Below are 16863 nucleotides of genomic sequence, written 5' to 3'. Positions count from 1 at the left end.
TGTAGGATGTGATGGGCTGTAAAGAACTTTGTCTACAAAACCGTTTATTTATTTTTCATCTTGCTTTGAAAAGGTAGTTGTGACATTTTAAAGATGTGGGAAAGTGGGACTTCTTATCCTGTTCATTCTGGTTTTGTGCCAGTTATTGAAACAAAGATCTAACTTTCCGGTGTTGTAATTAATGTGATTTCTGATTATTTTCACAAGCATATCATGACACTGACTTCCAGTGAAGCTTATGAAATACATGACATGTAATTGGCTTGAAGCTGTAGTGCTTGCTCAAGTTCCCTCAGATATTATGTTTATGTAGATATCTATTTAGACAAGGTAGGGAATGAAAAACTGATTGAATTGTGTGAAATCGCCCTATCTCTTATCTCTTGTAATATGAAAGAATGGTATGAATTATAAAAGGGCTTCGGAAATACAGATGCTGAGTGAATATCACTAGTGTTAATTTAAATGGACTCAACTAGCGTCTGTCTTCGGTGCAGAAACTTAGTGCCTTTTAGGAGAAGTGTTAAGTCAGTGAATCAGGCATGTTATTTAAGTTGAGATTAATTTGTTAATTGTTATTATTTTATTTATTTATTTTTTAAATTTAGAATGGAGAGTCCTGATATCAGAAATGGTGGAGGTTCAGATTTTTTAAAATTATTATTATTATTATTATTATTATTATTATTATTATTATTGTGATTATTGTTATTATTATTATTATCATTATAATTATCATTATTATTGTAATTATTATTGTTATGATTGTTATTATTTCTTTGGTTTCCATGATTAGTATTGTGATTACTATGATTATTACAGTATGATTATTATTAATGTTATAATGATAATGATAATATTGATGATAGCAAAAACAATGACAGTTAAAATGATAATAATAATAATAATAATAATAATAATAATAATAATAATAATAATAATAATAATAATAATAATAATAGCCATTCTTCTTTTTTATTGTTATTGTCTATGAATTACATAGAGCAGTGAGTGGATACTTTCCTTTTGTACATTCACTTATCTTTTGTGAATGGTGAACTGGAGATTTAAGGGTGAAGATATAGAAACACTGCTTTTACACCTGATTTGTGAATGCACTTGTGTGTGAATAATTTTATACACAATGGTTCTCCAGATGCATATCATGTAGCATGTATTAGAGTACAGTTTAACTTTGTTATTGGGCAGGATTTCCACTGTATTATTTAAAGTATGACAGGTTTTAATACAGACAGCACAGTAGACATGTAGACAATAACAGACTCAGTTGTGATCAAGCAACGGTGTGGTATTTGCGGCATGACTTGGGGGTTTTGTGCACAAATTTGGGGCACGTTTTTCACCCACTGTAATGTAATTCTTTGTTGTTTTTTTAGTAGAAGTATCTTAGTGGTGGAGGTGAAGGAAGGATGTGATTTCCTTCATTTATATTGTAGTGTTGTACATGGCTATTGTTTTTAGATTTTTTAAAAACTTTATTTATTGATATATTTATTTACTTATTTAATCTGTATTTACTTATTTAATCTGTATTTATTTGATGTGATTACAGAATGTGCTTAAGATTCTGGTGTGTGCTATTGATTTAGTTGATTGACGTCATGTAACCAGTTACAGGATTTATCTAATTAAAAAAAAAGAATTGAAGACACCAGTCATCAAAAAGTTTAGAACCAGTTGTCTTGTCAGGTTGAACTGGGTTATAAATAGTTCTTTTATGGATTTTGTGCAATAATGGATACCTACCCTGTGAAGGAAAATTTAGAATGAATTTTGAAAAGTAGTTATGTTATACATTAGCTAATTATTTAATTTCAAGTCTGTCAGTGAAAATAGGGCATTATTAGATCAATTTCTATGTATTATGGCGATGATGGAAGGCAAGTCCATGCACATTTCCGCGTAAGACTCCAATTTGCCAGCAATAAGAGCTTTGGTAATGGTGGGGAGACCCATTTTGATTATATTTTAGTTGTTGACCTCTTATTTACAAAAGAAGAGGGCATTTTTCTGCCTTTGTGACCTCTTATTTACAAAAGAAGAGGGCATTTTTCTGCCTTTGTCCAATAAGGAAGGAAATTTACCCATATCTTCAGATACCAAAGGCTAACCAGAGATATCTTGTTTTATTTCTGATTCACGACTTAAAGGAACAAGATATACTTATTGTGTTTTTGGACTAAAGAGGTGAAGAGCATGTGTTACAGTATTATATTTAATATGAAATGAATTGTGTAAAGTGCTTTCTCTTGAAGTTTGGGTATTGCTTAAAGTTTTTGAGTTTTGTGATTAGAAAGTTTCCTTTGGCATTAATGGGTTAGGAAATATATATATATGTATGCATGTGTGTATGCATAGTTATATGCATATATGTATATGTACACAAGCACATACATGTATGTATGCATTTATAAGGACACAAAACATACATACATATGTCTACATATATAATGTTCCTATTCTTTCTTTTAGAATGTTAACACATCCTGATCCTCTATACACCCTATTTTACCTAATAGCAGTGTTGTTTTAAGAAGCTACCTTAAGTTACATAAAATAATTTGCCATTATTTTTTTTTTTTTTTAACCATAGGGTAGAAAAAAAAGAGAATATAAATGTGACCTGCAAATGGAATTATCGTTTTATATGCCTTTTTTTGTAGATGTTCCTTCCTCAAGATACCAGTGGGATTCGATTTTCCAGATTTAGATGGAATCTTCGGCACTGCAGAAGTAATTCAGAAACCATGGTTGTATTGTGATCATGATTGCTAAAACTTGGGTTATGTGCTGGATTTTGATAGATGAAGATGGCATTCCTTTATGGGCATTTTTTTCTACATTAAGGTGACAAGATTGTGAAAAAAGACAGAAACAACAACTACAACCACTACATACAACAGCTGTGTGTCTTTTCAATTGATTTTTAAAGAATATTTAAGACATAGAAAGCCTAACAAACAACTGTTTTCCAGGGATCTGTCAAGCTGAAGAAAATATAAGTTTTGTTTTTAAGAATAATGAATAATAATCATGCAAGATGTTCAAGTTTTGAATCACAAGCTACATAATTGTTATAAGGAAAAAATCCAAGATCTACTTATTCAAGAAAAGAGAAGAATTTCATGTCCTGAAGAATGGAAAATTAAAGAATGAGTGCATGGTTGTTTGTGTATGTATTTTAAATACAGAGAAGAAAGGAATAATTTTTTCTGCCATTTATTTCCTTTTATTATTATTTTCTTTAAGAAAAAGAAAAAAGTTGTTTGGTGTCTAAATTAGGTTTGTTATTTTAAATGGTGAACATTATTATTATTTTATTTTTCTTTAGATGAGGAATTTTTCTAAAAGCTAATTTGCAAGAAATTATTTGCTCCAGCAGATATTTAAACATGAAAAGGAACTGATATAATAGCACTGCACTGTATTCTATAACAGATATTATTAGCAAGTAATGTATGTAATCTAATAGTTTCCCTTTCAAGATTATCAAATTCGTTTGTTTCATATTTCAAAAAGGAACCTTAAATGTTAATAACTTTTTCATGACAATTTATTCAAATTTTGGACTTCTGTGATTGCCTTTACAAAATATTATTTTTCAGTAGTGCACAATAATTATGAATGAAAATAAGTATAAACACAATATAATGTGTGAAAATATTGTACAGTAGTAATAAGGCTATAATTATTTAAATATATTTTGATTGGTGGTGGTTATATTTTATATGTTGTTTCAAAGAGTGAAAATTTTATATTTTATTCTCCCTTTTTTTTGGTAAGTGTTACCAAAAAAGCCATCAAGATTGTGATTGCAACAAATAAATATTTGTGTATCAAAGCAGTTGCTTTATTTTCTTTGTTACTTTTCACGTTGCCTCTCCTTTGATCAGGATGCTGAACACTACTACTTCCCTTTCCATTCCCAGTCACCCACCCTTCATCCAACCTAGAAAACATGCCTTGCAGTCTCCCAACATCCTCCATTTCATCTCCTCATCCTTCACATTCTTCATTTTCATTTTACTACTCCCCGCTGCACAAGCGCACTCAACACCACTCCCTCTTCCACCTGTTCTTGTTCTTTAAGTACTGGAGTATGTACTTTTTGTAATTTTTCAATGAGACTCCACTTACGGCAGCTATGGAAGAAAATGGATATTAAATCTTGGAGAACAGAAAAGTGCAGCATCTGGAGCAAGGATGCATGTGAAAAAAAAAAGAATGAAGACAATGTCAATGCAAAACAAAAAAATAAAATGCCTTCCCCTCCACTGTCAGTAATAATTCAAAATTCAAATCTTTGATCACAAGAGGCAGGATTTGAAAAGAAAGAAAGAAAGAAAGAAAAAAAAAATAATAAAAAAATAAATAAATAAATAAAGGATAAAATAATGATATTTTCCCCAACCAATATTTACTGTGACTTGTCAAACTGAGTGTTTCTTTTTAGAGTATAGTACCAGTAATATTATTATTCAATATGTGAAAGAATAAAGGTAAGGTGACAAGTTTTTAAGAGGTAAATCTTAATCACAGAAAGGTTTCCTGAATGATTATTTTTTTTATGCCAAATAACGTCAACCCTTTATAGACCACAATGATTATTTCCTTGGCCACTGAGAGTAATGCAACATCAAGAAAAATAGGATTCTCTAAACTGAGCTAAAAAAACATTTTAAGTAGGTTTCACTTAAGATTTCTTGCTATGAGGCTAAGAACTGCACCATTCGCTGCTTAAAATGACTGCTAGAGTTTGATTGTCAAGCCTGAAAAAATCTACAATTACTCAAGTATTTTCCACTAAAACTTTTTTGAATAAATATATCCACCCGAACATCTTTCCAAAGCATAATATTTTCTCCTATATGCATATACATTGCCTCTAAAACAGTGATACAGAATTCCAATTGGCAATCGTTACACTCTGAAGCGCTAAAAAAACAAATGAACATCACTTAATTAAAATGACGGCCTACTCATATCCATATATACAATTTTATGAAGTTGAAAATAATAGTCACTTAATATAATATCAATAGAAGAATGTTAACAGATATTTTGAAAAATTGCCTTCCTTCAATACACATTGGCTGAAGTATTTTCCATGTAATAACACTAATAATAACATTAATAACAAGGATGCATATACAGATGTTGATGACAATATTCAATTCAGACTTTTCAACTTGAAATATTCTCTGTTTCATTCAACTGTTGATATATTCTTCATTCAGACAGACGAGTGGTTTAAAAGTAAGAAATAAATTGTTCATCTTATAATGATTTATGATTTATAAAAGAAAGAAAGAAAGAAAAAAATCCCATGATTTCCTTATCTCCTTTAGTTTTCAGTTAATTTCAACTGCTTTGAATATATTGTTATGGAAATTACGCCCACATTTAAAAGACTGTAACCTCTACTGTACACAAACGATGCTGTTGCCATGGTGACGGTACACAGCTTGACTTAGCAAGCAAAAGTCTACCCATCTATGGAGGTTGCTTAAAGAAAGCAAGAAAAAGCTTTGAGATTTTAGGCTAAAAATTTCCCTGCTTAAAATGCCTCAAGTTGTTATTCTGTACATTCTACATGTCTATCGTGTATAACTTTGAACAGATTAAAGCATGTCCACAAAAATATCTACCAAACCATTTCATCTGTATTTTTGCAAAAGCCAAATTTAGTGTTTGGTGTGAATGTTACAAAATGGTTAATAACACAGAATCTGGAATCAGTCAGGATAAGTGAATGAATTCCTGTTATTTAGTAATATATGTGAAGATTGATGTGTGTGTGCTCTTGTGATAGGAAATACAGAAATAATACATTAAATATTTGGCAAGTACACAAATATTTACTGTCATGATAGCCCTTTCAGAAGGTAAGAATTCATCAGATCTGGTTTAAAAGGATCTTAATTTACTCTGCCCTCTTGAAAGTTGATCAAAATGAACGATGAATTTGTCATGTGGGTAACAGTGGGTTAACCCATTCCCTATGGTATGCATATCTGAGGGACAGGTTTGTCATCATGCCTTCCCATCCAGCATGCCTTTGGCATGTTAGACTTGATTACTTGGTTAGTTATTTACTCATGTAACATTATATATTTACTCATTTAAGTAACCATTACTCATTTACACATGTAAATAACTGTTACTTAATTACTAATGTAAATAACCAAGTCCAAGCTGCATCTGCAGTGTGGCTCAAGCTGGCTATGACTTCACTACATGCCATTTGCAGTGAAGCTGAACTGTGCCATAGCATCACTTCATGTCAACTGCATTGAATGGGTTAAAAAGAAAATGCAGGCTAGACTACTAAGTCAAAATTTCTAACCATATGAACAAAAAAATGGAATCTCTTAACAGATGATAACGATAATTTTTACCAATGCTCAATGCTTTTCAGTCCATTAATTATCTCTTTTATAATCATTTTCTGTAGTACACTGAAAATGATACTTTATAATAAAGTATGGAGGACTGAGGGGAGAAATTTAAGACAACTTTAAGTGTGTTTGTTAACAATGGAACATAATCATATTTTCTTTCATTCATCTTACTATGCCTTTCTTCTTCACATGCAAAAGGTATTAAATGGCTCAGACCTCGATTTTTTTTTTATTGATAAATATACACAGAAAAATATGTGAAAGGTGTTCTTTGCATGTTCACAAAAGGTCTAATACTAATACTGTTTTGGTTTTATCAGGATGGGTTTCATCATTACTGAGAAATGCAAACAGAGAGAAAGAAACATATTTATGAAAACAATATGTATGTTGATTTTTTTATGATCTATTTTAGACATTCACAAGTATCCGTGTATGTAAAACATACTAAATTTTCTTGGCTGCATATGGACATCCTAAACATCTAAATGAGGGAACAGGTATCTGAAAATAAAGAAATATTTGGTAGAGCAACTAGTAAAAAAAAGAAAAAGAAAAAATATTCTCAAGAACTAATAGAGATATTTATGGTTTTGTTATCTTTTCCCACTGAAACATAAGGCTAAAATTAATATAATATTAATATGGATTAGGAATTATAAATGTTAAAAAACAGGTTCTCTTCTAACAGTAATAGTTAAATCTATATAATACCCTTATAAAATACTAACTGTTGTACAAAAATCTAATGGTTCTTAGAGTGATATTTTCATCATCATTGCCAACTTACAACTACCAAGAGAGATACTTTTACTTATGATCAAATAATTCCAGAAATATATAGTATCAATAGCATATAATGACTAAAACAGAGCCCTATTACACTCCTCTGAATTCTTAACATCACGAGTACACTGGTTCAACCTAAAATACTGTTAAAAATACCAAGTAAGCCAAACATTTCAAGCTAATTTTTTTTTCATCTCCTATCTTACTTTATGTTTCTCACACAGCTCATCAACACTCTTTAACAAATATTCTTTCATTTCCCAGCTACTTAAACTTACCCCAGTCTGAAGAAAAGCCCAGGAAAAAATTGTGACTGCCCGACCAACCAACCTGACACAGCTAAGAGACAGGATTGGCTGCCAGCCGATGCTCCTTCAGTGTGTCTCTGAGGGAAGCTTCTTGTGCTGCGATGGCTTCCTGCTCCACCTCACCCCAGCTAGGGTGCCAAAGCCTCGAGGAAATACGCTCCAGGCCTAGTGCGTACACCGAGTGGCATGGAAGCACGCTCTTCTGGACCTGTTTGTGGGAGGGGGAAATGGTGCTATTATCATCATCTATGGAGAAATCTTATTAAAAACTAACATTATGTGGGTATTTACATCCAATGGCACTGATACCTCTTTGTACGCTAAATATCTGGTATTACAGAAAAAGACATTTTCTTGTGTAAAATTGAGCTTCTTGACCACAGACTAAATTTACACTCTGTTAAAGTTAAAATTTGGGGTTGAGTTAACCCCTTGCCAATGGCAACCTCCCTTGTCAATCTAGGTCTGGTTGCTCAAACAAAAAAATAAAAGCCTGGGAACTAATGTTATGGCTGAACCATATATATGATTTTTTGATTAAAGAAATTTTAAGCCTCCTTTAGGAAGCTGTGTCTCTTCAATAATCGATGATGAACAACTGTTTAGCATGGACATCTGGTACTTCATGGCAGGAATAGATAACATCCAATCAACCCTAAATCGCCCAGCATGATGAATTTGTCATACGAATTTCCATTGGTTTTCAATGGGATATTGTAGGTTTAGTACCTTCTGTGTCAGCTTTGATGAATTCCTTTAAAGGAGGACAAGGGGGGGACTGAGGCTTTGAGAGAGAGTTTTGGATATATCTCAATTAAACGTTTATGGCCAACATGGTATATGACTTTACCCCGTGGTCAAGTGTTGATTTCACCTAGGATGAAAGAAAGGGAATACCACTGATGCAATGCTTAAAGTTTACATTGAGCTCCAAAGAATTCTCCAGTTTACAAATGGATTATTCATTTCATCCATGGGTCGGAAAAGGTGGAAGATCACTATTACAAATATATATCTGTCTATGGTCTGATGAATTCCTGCTATTTACAGCTGTCTCATCTGATCATCACTGCTGAATGCTTCCCATGGTGGCCAGATTGTCTTTAGGTACTTACACTTCTACTGAGTTGCTGTTAGGCTTAACCTCTTTAGCAGCAGTATTTTGTGGTCCCTAAAATGCAAGTGATCACACCTCTCAGAGTAGTGCAACCACATGGCTTTCAATATGCTACAAAGCTCACAACAGCATTGATCATAAATAATACATCCCCATTTTAGAGATTGTGAATTTTATTTATTCATTTTTCCTAAGAGTATAAATTTTATTCTTACCCAGTTTGGATGATCCAGCTCATCAATTTCTTATATTATTGGTTTATTAGTCTCTTATCTTTGGATAGAAATGTTTCTTCCCCGTGAAAAAGTTGCCATGTACTGTGCAACACCCAAGATGTAATTCTGGAGGAGAATGGAACAGGTCTCATTCTGTTTAGAAAGTCTATGAATGTCTTCTTCATATTACTTTATTCCATTCTGACCTTGTAGTCCTTGCATTCTGAAGTTATAAATAAATAAGAATAAAAATGTTTAGATAAAACAAAATACTGTGGATGTCATTTTTAAATTCTGATCAAAATGAATCATCTCCTTAGCACATAATTATGACATAGGCTTTGTGCAATGCAATCATAGTAATGTAATGCATTAATCGGATTTTAATATTAGCACACATAAAGTTTACTCCATTGTCTTTACATATTTATTGTTTTCTTTTAAGTACATTTCTATACACATAAACTTTGGCTTTTTGGGATACAGACTCCTTAATATATGAAGAATGCCTATCAATGAACTCTTGATATGTAAGTGCCAGTGGTTAACGGGGAGGTTCTTGCTTCTTCATTATAGAGCTGCAGAACTCTATGCTGTTATCTTGTCTTGCTCTATCTTGAAAAATCAGCTGAATGGCTGCTTCATTCATGGGCTTTTCTCCTGACCAGCTCTGTAAGTCCATCACCAAGTTCTTTCTCTCCCTTGAATGCCTATGTGGTTAAGGACCTAATTTAGGATGATGCCTTGACCTGACCACAGTGAGAACATTTGATTTGCTTTGCTGCAGGTTCTCTCTGTTTGCCCTGGAATCAGTATATATGACAATATGTCTCTCCTTCCACATGGCTCAGTGCTGTCATATCTGTAACAGCCTCTGTCTGTGGCAATGAGGCACTGACTGGTACTAGCAGCAAAGGTGATGGAGTTGAATGACCTATCCATGGGGGATATGTAAGAGATGCAATGATCCCCTCCACCTCTGCCTCTAGTTAAGGCAGAAGATACTGACTCTTTTCTTTTCAATCTCAGAGGAGGTGGGAGACACCCAGGATGGAGAAAGTCCTCAATTTTATCCAATAACAACTCTCCAAATCAATACCATATTGGTACATTTACTGTGTCAGACACCAAGGCTTAACCTATTTTATATGGTGTCACTGATGCTGGCGTCATGAAGCACCAGTGGAACATATGGTGATGCCGATGATGGTGTCATAATTCCATTTGATTTAGTTGTTGCTGAGTGATCCCTATTCTGTACTGGATCTATTTTTAGACTCCATATACTGCCCTAGAGATTCTGTAGCTCCACTCACCATCCCTGTTTCTACCAATCATGTACATCAACTAGATATACATTACCCCATACCCAGAATGAGGAACTATCATTGGCAGACAATATATCATAGTTTCAATCTCTGTCCTCCATATACCCCTATTCCTTTATCTCTCCCCATACCCTTCCACCAGGAATGGGAGACTGTATGGGGGTTACACTTCCCCCTTCCTGGTTCTTCTCTTGTCCTCATACTCCCCCTCTCCCTCTCCTTCATTTCTCAAACATTTTACACCAAATATCTTTGAACAATTTCATATTGGGTAAAATGGTTAATTATGAATAAATATTCTACATTTAAATAAAGAAAATTGGATAAATGCAAAAGTAACAACTCAATAAAACCGAATGAATAAATATAATAATACTGAAAAAACAAATGAAATCATTTTTGTAATAATAAAGAAATGTCTAGTATGAAAGACAATCTATAATAAAAAAAACAGTATTTTGTAAGACATAAAATATTTAAATAGCAAACTCCTATCTTTATTTCTCATACCTGCATATAACAGTAATACTATACAAAATGTCCTTTCAAAGACATTAACACACTGACAGTGGAGAGTGTATACTGATATGGTGCAACTGGGTTACACTACAGAGAGTATGTAGTGATGTCATAGCCACCTTTAACTGCCCCATGGAGCGAGTCTGCTTTTCATTGCAAGTTCAATGTCACCCCCATGCCACACTAAGGAGACATAGCATCAAGAAGCTGACTTGAGCCTTCCATTCTTTCTTGCTTTTGGAAATGAAGGACAAAGAGATCGACAAACAACCAATGCAATATGTTAAATATGCCAAACAAGCCAAATTAGTCTGTGGAGACAACCAATGCATGATCACAAACCCACCAACGGACCAGCCTACTATTTAGGCATTTGAAGCAAGTGGGTTATAGTGTCTCTCTTCATGTTTTATTGCTCTGTTTAGCCCTCCTTTAAAAAGAATAGATAAATAACAAAAAGAAAAAAAAGAAAATAAAAATAAAAAAGAAGAAAAACAAAGAAATAAATGAAATCTTTATTACACTGACACTTGTATAGACTACCCAATTACATAAACCCTATGCATATCAACAACACTAAAATCAAATTATCGTAACACAAACAGATAATCAAATGGCGGGAGAAAAAATGAATAACTAAAATTGATAGAAGACAGAAGAGAAGAAGATTGCTATTGTCAACAATAACTCTGTCTATGGGCTAATCAGATTCCTGATAATAAATATCAGCAAAATCTAATCAAGCTAAACTAAACTAGAAAAAAAATTAAAGGGAAAAGATGATGGAAAAGAAGGAGAAGTAGAAGGAAATGAAAGAAAAGAAAGGACGAGAGAAAAGAAAAGGGAACCCAAACATCACAAAATACCCCATTACCTGCAAAGCCTCAAACAAGTCGAAGCAATTGATAGGAGGAAGAGGATTCTCAACTGGAAGCGCGCAGGAAGCCAAGTGTGCTGCGTTCTGGTCTGCCGAGTCCACAGTTGGCCAGATGGGTCGGTCACCCAGCTCCCCTCCCTCGCCCATTGGGAGGCCCAGGCTAGAGGAGATAGAAGGTTTTAAGTGTTTAGCATTATGTAAATACAGGGAGATTTTTTTTCTTTTCTTTTTGTTTATCTATGCCAATTATATCAATTTTCATCAGCCTGTGTCTGTTTCTCTACTTCTCTGTCTATCAGTGGCTCTCTCTTGTAAAGTATGCTTAAAGTAAAAGAATTATGATAATAATAAGAAGAAAGAAGGGAGGAGGAGGAGGAGGAAGACAAAATTTTGATTCCTGTTAACTTATAAGCTATACCCACCTCTCATTCGTCCAGTCATTGAGTGAAGCAGTGTTCCTCAGCCAGGGATTCGGAGGTGTTGTGCCCAGGGAGTGAATGAAACGCCCTTCCCTCATGCGATACCCACGACGTCTGCTTACCGTCGCCATCAGGATGTTCTTCAGACATTGCTGGAGTGGGTAGAAGATGGCTTAAAATCCCAAATTCATTTCTTTATGCATATCTTAATTTTCAATTCACAATCTGTTTGAACATGGATCCTTAATTTACTAATAATGCTTCACTTTTTTCATCAATTACCTTTATTTTATTTTATTTTTTTTTTGCATAAATAGAAATATGAGCAGTTAAATGATTAGTACTCATATGCAGATAAAGAGGATTCCTGAACCACAATTCAAATATCTACATCTAGTGCTGTACACTCCAGCATGGGAATATAACAAAAGTACCAGTGAATATCACATAACCATAAGCAAAAGGAACTTGGATAAATGAACCAAAAGAAAATTAGATTTTAAAAAATAAGGAAATTAAGAGAAAGCATAAACACATTGACAAAAAAAGGAATCACTTAATGTCTGAAATACTATTCTGATATTGAAAATAAGACCAACTTTCAACAATACTCAAAATGTAGCCTAACTAGAAAAAATAAAAACAAAAGCACACATAAACCATACATACCATATTTGACAGAGTATCCATTCTACTACATTGTGTGTCTTGGAAAACTAGTGTGACAATGGAAGCAAAACGAAAATCCTACAATAAAAAGTATCAAATGACATGTATTGAATGCTCTTACTCCATCATGTGGTAGCCCTTCTTATCTCATCTTCACCAAACCCTATCCCAAGCCCCTCACATTCCTGTTATACTGTCATCTAATTAGGAGATGTGGCACATTAGCATACAAATGCAAATAGTTGCCTTTTAGGAATCTGTAGATCAAAATGTGTAAGATGAGAACTAAAAAGAAAACAAAGGAAAGCCTTTATTTCCTGTCCACATTCTCCCTCAGCGCTGTCTATATAATGGACCCTCATTCTTATGGGGTCACAACACTGCTTAATTTGATAGGTCTAAATGCATTAAAAGGATTTGTTATTTAGTTCAAGTTCTCTTACCACCTTCTGGATGAAGTTAGTTGACATCATCTATGTCAGTATTTCAGGCAAATGTAAAAATGATACAGTTAGTCTCTGAACTTGATAACATAACAAACCTGAGAGTCAGTAAAGCTGAACACTAACAATCAACATCAACAAGACAAAACAAAACCAGTTGTAAAAATAGGGACAGACTCCTAAAATACAACAGAATTAAAATAAAGTAAAATAAATTCCTAAAATACAAAAAAATAAACCTAACAAAATGACTGAACATCCTCCACTCAAAGTAGAGCCCTCAAACACATACCTGAGTGGCCTCTTGCAGAATGTTGGCAACATTGTCCCCTACTTGCGTGATGCCATGGTCCCATGCTGCCAACAACAAACGACCTTTGAGGGGCCCTGTATCCAGCAGGCACAAGGAACGGGAAAGGTAGCCAGCCCCCGAGTCTATGATGGCCTGGGGCTCACGCAGGGTGGCCGTGGGGGCTGTGTCTTGGACTGTTACTGGCTCAAAATTACCCTGGAGATTGCGAGTCATGTAATGCTTTGGATCAGTGAGATCGGCACAGCGGGGAGAAATGTGTAAGTCTAGGCAGGAGTTAAGGGTGAAGTGATTCCATGAATGTTCACTAATTATGAATGATGATGACAGTAACAATAACAACAGTAATGATAACAATAATAATAATAATAATAATGATAAAAATACTAGTAACAATAACAATAATAACAACAATACCTAATCAATAAAAATAATAATAGTAATAATAATAAAAATAATCACAGTAACAATAATGATAATAATAACAACAATAACCAAAATATTGAAAACAATAACTATAACAACAATAACCAAAATATTGAAAACAATAACTATAACAACAATAATGTCAATGACAATAACTAACAATGATACATGATAATAATAATAATAATAACAATAATAATAATAATAATAATAACAATAATAATAATAATAATAATAATAACAATAATAATAATAATAATAATAATAATAATAATAATAATAATAATAATAATAAAAAAACATTGATAGTAACAATAAGGTAAAAAGTGAAATCACTCTTTCATTCAGCATTCATAGTCAAAGGAATTCAAGTCCTTACTAAACAATACATCGCTCATACTATTCTGGAAATGATGCAAATACACTGCAGTTACACTGAGTCTATAACAATAGTGTATCACAACCAGACATCCTTTCACATATTCCATCCCCAGAGTCCTAAACTTTTAAAAACTATAACAACTATGGTAATAGCTCTTACATCATGTGTTGGCCGTGAAACTTTGTTCTTCTTCTTGGGTTTAATCTTTTTCCGCTCAACAGCTGGAGCCGAGTATATGTTAAGAGATGTATTGTGATCCCGCATGTTGGAGGTACCTTGTCCTGTGTCCACTCTCTGTGTTTGGCAACAATACAAATTATTGGTAAAATAATTGAAGTGAAAGGTAAGAATATCAGAGAAATAACCAATTGCAAGATTATCAGAGAGAAATTATGACAGAACATGAATATCATAGAGCAATTCCATTAATAATTCTAACACCCACCTGTTCTTCATGCCTGTGGTACGACTCGGAACGTGAAGTAGAGGAAGAAGAGCTAAAGAGCTGGCATTTTGTTAGGATGGCTAGGAGGAATTCGTTGTGCAGGTGTACAGAATCAATCGCTAGAAGTTCTCTTGCTAATGAGTCAAATTCCTCCTTTGACAGCTGTTGGTAAAAGGTGATATCAGTTTAATCATATCTCTATGACTCTTGTTTCATTGAATAAATTTATAAATAAAAATTAATAACACTAACATCTGAATTTTGCATTCAGCTTTCAGTAAATATTTCTAAATAATCCATCAGCATCTAAGAAATACAAAAAGGGATGAACAAAGCAACAGCTCTTTCTCTTTCTCTTTCATTTCACATGTTAAGAGAAAATCTTAGTCTGTACAGCTTAGCATTTAGAAATTAAGTTTGGTATAAAGACTCACATACAAAAGAGATAAATAATAATAAAAAAGGAAGCAAACTTTGTTTTACAACCCACTCCAATTCAAATCTTAAACCACATTCTTTAAAAATCAAGTTTGACAGACTGACTATTTTTGAAATGCATCTGAAAAAAGTACGCCCCCTTCATCAATGTTTTGCATTCCATCATGAGCCTTGTATAACAGTAAATAATGTATTTGGTAGATCCTCTTATTTCTGATGAGTTTACTATCTAGCTTGAATATTCTATCCTATGCCTTATAGAAAAATAAAGAATGCACCCACTAGGAATAATCTTATATTTACTTATATTTTATTACTATTATCTTCATTTATTATCTATCCCAGGTTAAATTCTGTCCATGCAAATGTAGTTCTCGGATAACTTTACGTGCACTCTTAGTTCTTTTTTAAATCATCTTCCACGCATCAAATTCTATTGATCTTTCTGTGCACTTATTTCATCATTCCTCCGCAAATCCGTCCGTGCAAATGTAGACAAAATGATGATTTCCATACACGAAAAAATATAATATTCTCTGCGCAGGAAAAATACTCTACAGTCTGGTATCTATCTATCCTTTTATACATAACTTTCATTATTAGACTTTTTAAGGAAATAATTTTTCCCAAGCCAGAATTTTCAAGCAAGATTTCTATACCCGCAATTTTTTTCCATACTGAATTTCTGCACAGATAATTTGCAATTTTGCCCACAATAGAATCAATAAAATAATAAATTTCAAATCAGCACAGTCACTCACTGCTTATATCTATTTGTTAATGAATATGATGCTGAATAACTGTTTCAACAAAGGACATTTACTTCATTCTTTGGTTTGTTTTTTGAAAGCCCTGTTTATGCCTAAAAGGTAGCTACACTTTTGGCACAGTTTTGCATTGAAGAATAAAATTGCACTTTACAAATCTGACATACTCTTAATTTCAGACATGAATACATTAATGGTTCCATATCACAAATAACGAGAATAATGGAAATCATTTATGTGACTATTTAACAAAGTAAACTGGAAGAAATGCAATGTATAGTGTTTAGACATATTAATATCTTTACACACACCACATAACAGTATTTGACATTTCGCAAGCATGTATTACACTTGTACACCATCAAAACTAACCGAAACAAATAATTCCACATCAATACACTTTAAAACCAACGTGAAACAAAACTCGATAAAAAAATCCTCACCTTCATTCTGAACCACTGTTTCATGTGATGGAAATATTTCTGCTTCTTCTCCGAGCCAAGGGCCTCTACCAGTCTCTTTCTCGCTGAATTCAGGTGATCTGGAGACGTCGACATATTCAGCTGATTGTGGTATATATCAAAATATTACAGAAAGAAGGACTTGCTGGGAATTACCCGACAGCTTGCGAATACAAGCGAGAGTTATGGCTTATTTGGAGAGGGAGAATGTGTATAAATGTTTATGCGTGATGTTGAAGGGACCGTTAGGATAAATTTGTGTGACATATCCTATATTTAGCAATTAAATAGAAATAGTAATTATTTTCTGTTAGAAAGTAATATATCTCTGTTTTATATTTTTATGTTTACTTCAATATAGTAGATGTGAACTATATAAACGTGTTTATCTGTCTACCTGAGTACTCTTTACTTTTTCTACTCAGTTATTTCATAAGAATTATTCAACCTGAGAAATGATAACTCATATTTTTCTAGCAATCTGCAAGATTTGGGGAGAATTCATACATTTGATAATAAGTAGTATCT

General features: G+C 33.2%; 2 protein-coding genes across 3 annotated transcripts in view; one reads left to right on the top strand and one right to left on the bottom strand.

The window, feature by feature from the left end:
- The window catches only part of sll (adenosine 3'-phospho 5'-phosphosulfate transporter 1), a gene marked incomplete at its 5' end in the record, with an annotated part of 9294 nt that extends 5432 nt beyond the window's left edge, over positions 1 to 3862 (top strand). The window contains 1 exon segment of the mRNA XM_070136802.1: positions 2997 to 3862. Coding sequence (XP_069992903.1) covers positions 2997 to 3023 — 27 coding nt within the window.
- The window catches only part of LOC113819033 (transcriptional adapter 1), a 17278-nt gene extending 730 nt beyond the window's left edge, over positions 1 to 16548 (bottom strand). Inside the window, exons 1-9 of one of the 2 annotated variants that reach the window (XM_070136885.1) lie at positions 16318 to 16548; positions 14670 to 14831; positions 14384 to 14518; positions 13399 to 13614; positions 11998 to 12146; positions 11573 to 11735; positions 7490 to 7727; positions 2045 to 6926; positions 1 to 2001 (exon numbers count right to left, since the gene is read on the bottom strand). The exon at positions 1 to 2001 is cut by the window's left edge and continues 730 nt beyond it. In XM_070136885.1, the coding sequence (XP_069992986.1) occupies positions 7551 to 7727; positions 11573 to 11735; positions 11998 to 12146; positions 13399 to 13614; positions 14384 to 14518; positions 14670 to 14831; positions 16318 to 16431 (1116 nt within the window). In that variant the 5' untranslated portion in view covers positions 16432 to 16548 and the 3' untranslated portion in view covers positions 1 to 2001; positions 2045 to 6926; positions 7490 to 7550. The remainder of the gene's footprint in view (positions 2002 to 2044; positions 6927 to 7489; positions 7728 to 11572; positions 11736 to 11997; positions 12147 to 13398; positions 13615 to 14383; positions 14519 to 14669; positions 14832 to 16317) is intronic. The other variant, XM_027371270.2, reaches the window with a different exon arrangement.
- Between the last annotated feature and the right edge of the window lie 315 nt (positions 16549 to 16863).

The sequence above is a fragment of the Penaeus vannamei genome, chromosome 1, assembly GCF_042767895.1.
Source record: "Penaeus vannamei isolate JL-2024 chromosome 1, ASM4276789v1, whole genome shotgun sequence".
In the NCBI taxonomy this organism is placed as follows: Eukaryota; Metazoa; Arthropoda; class Malacostraca; order Decapoda; family Penaeidae; genus Penaeus; species Penaeus vannamei.
This window is presented reverse-complemented; position numbering and strand designations above follow the sequence as displayed.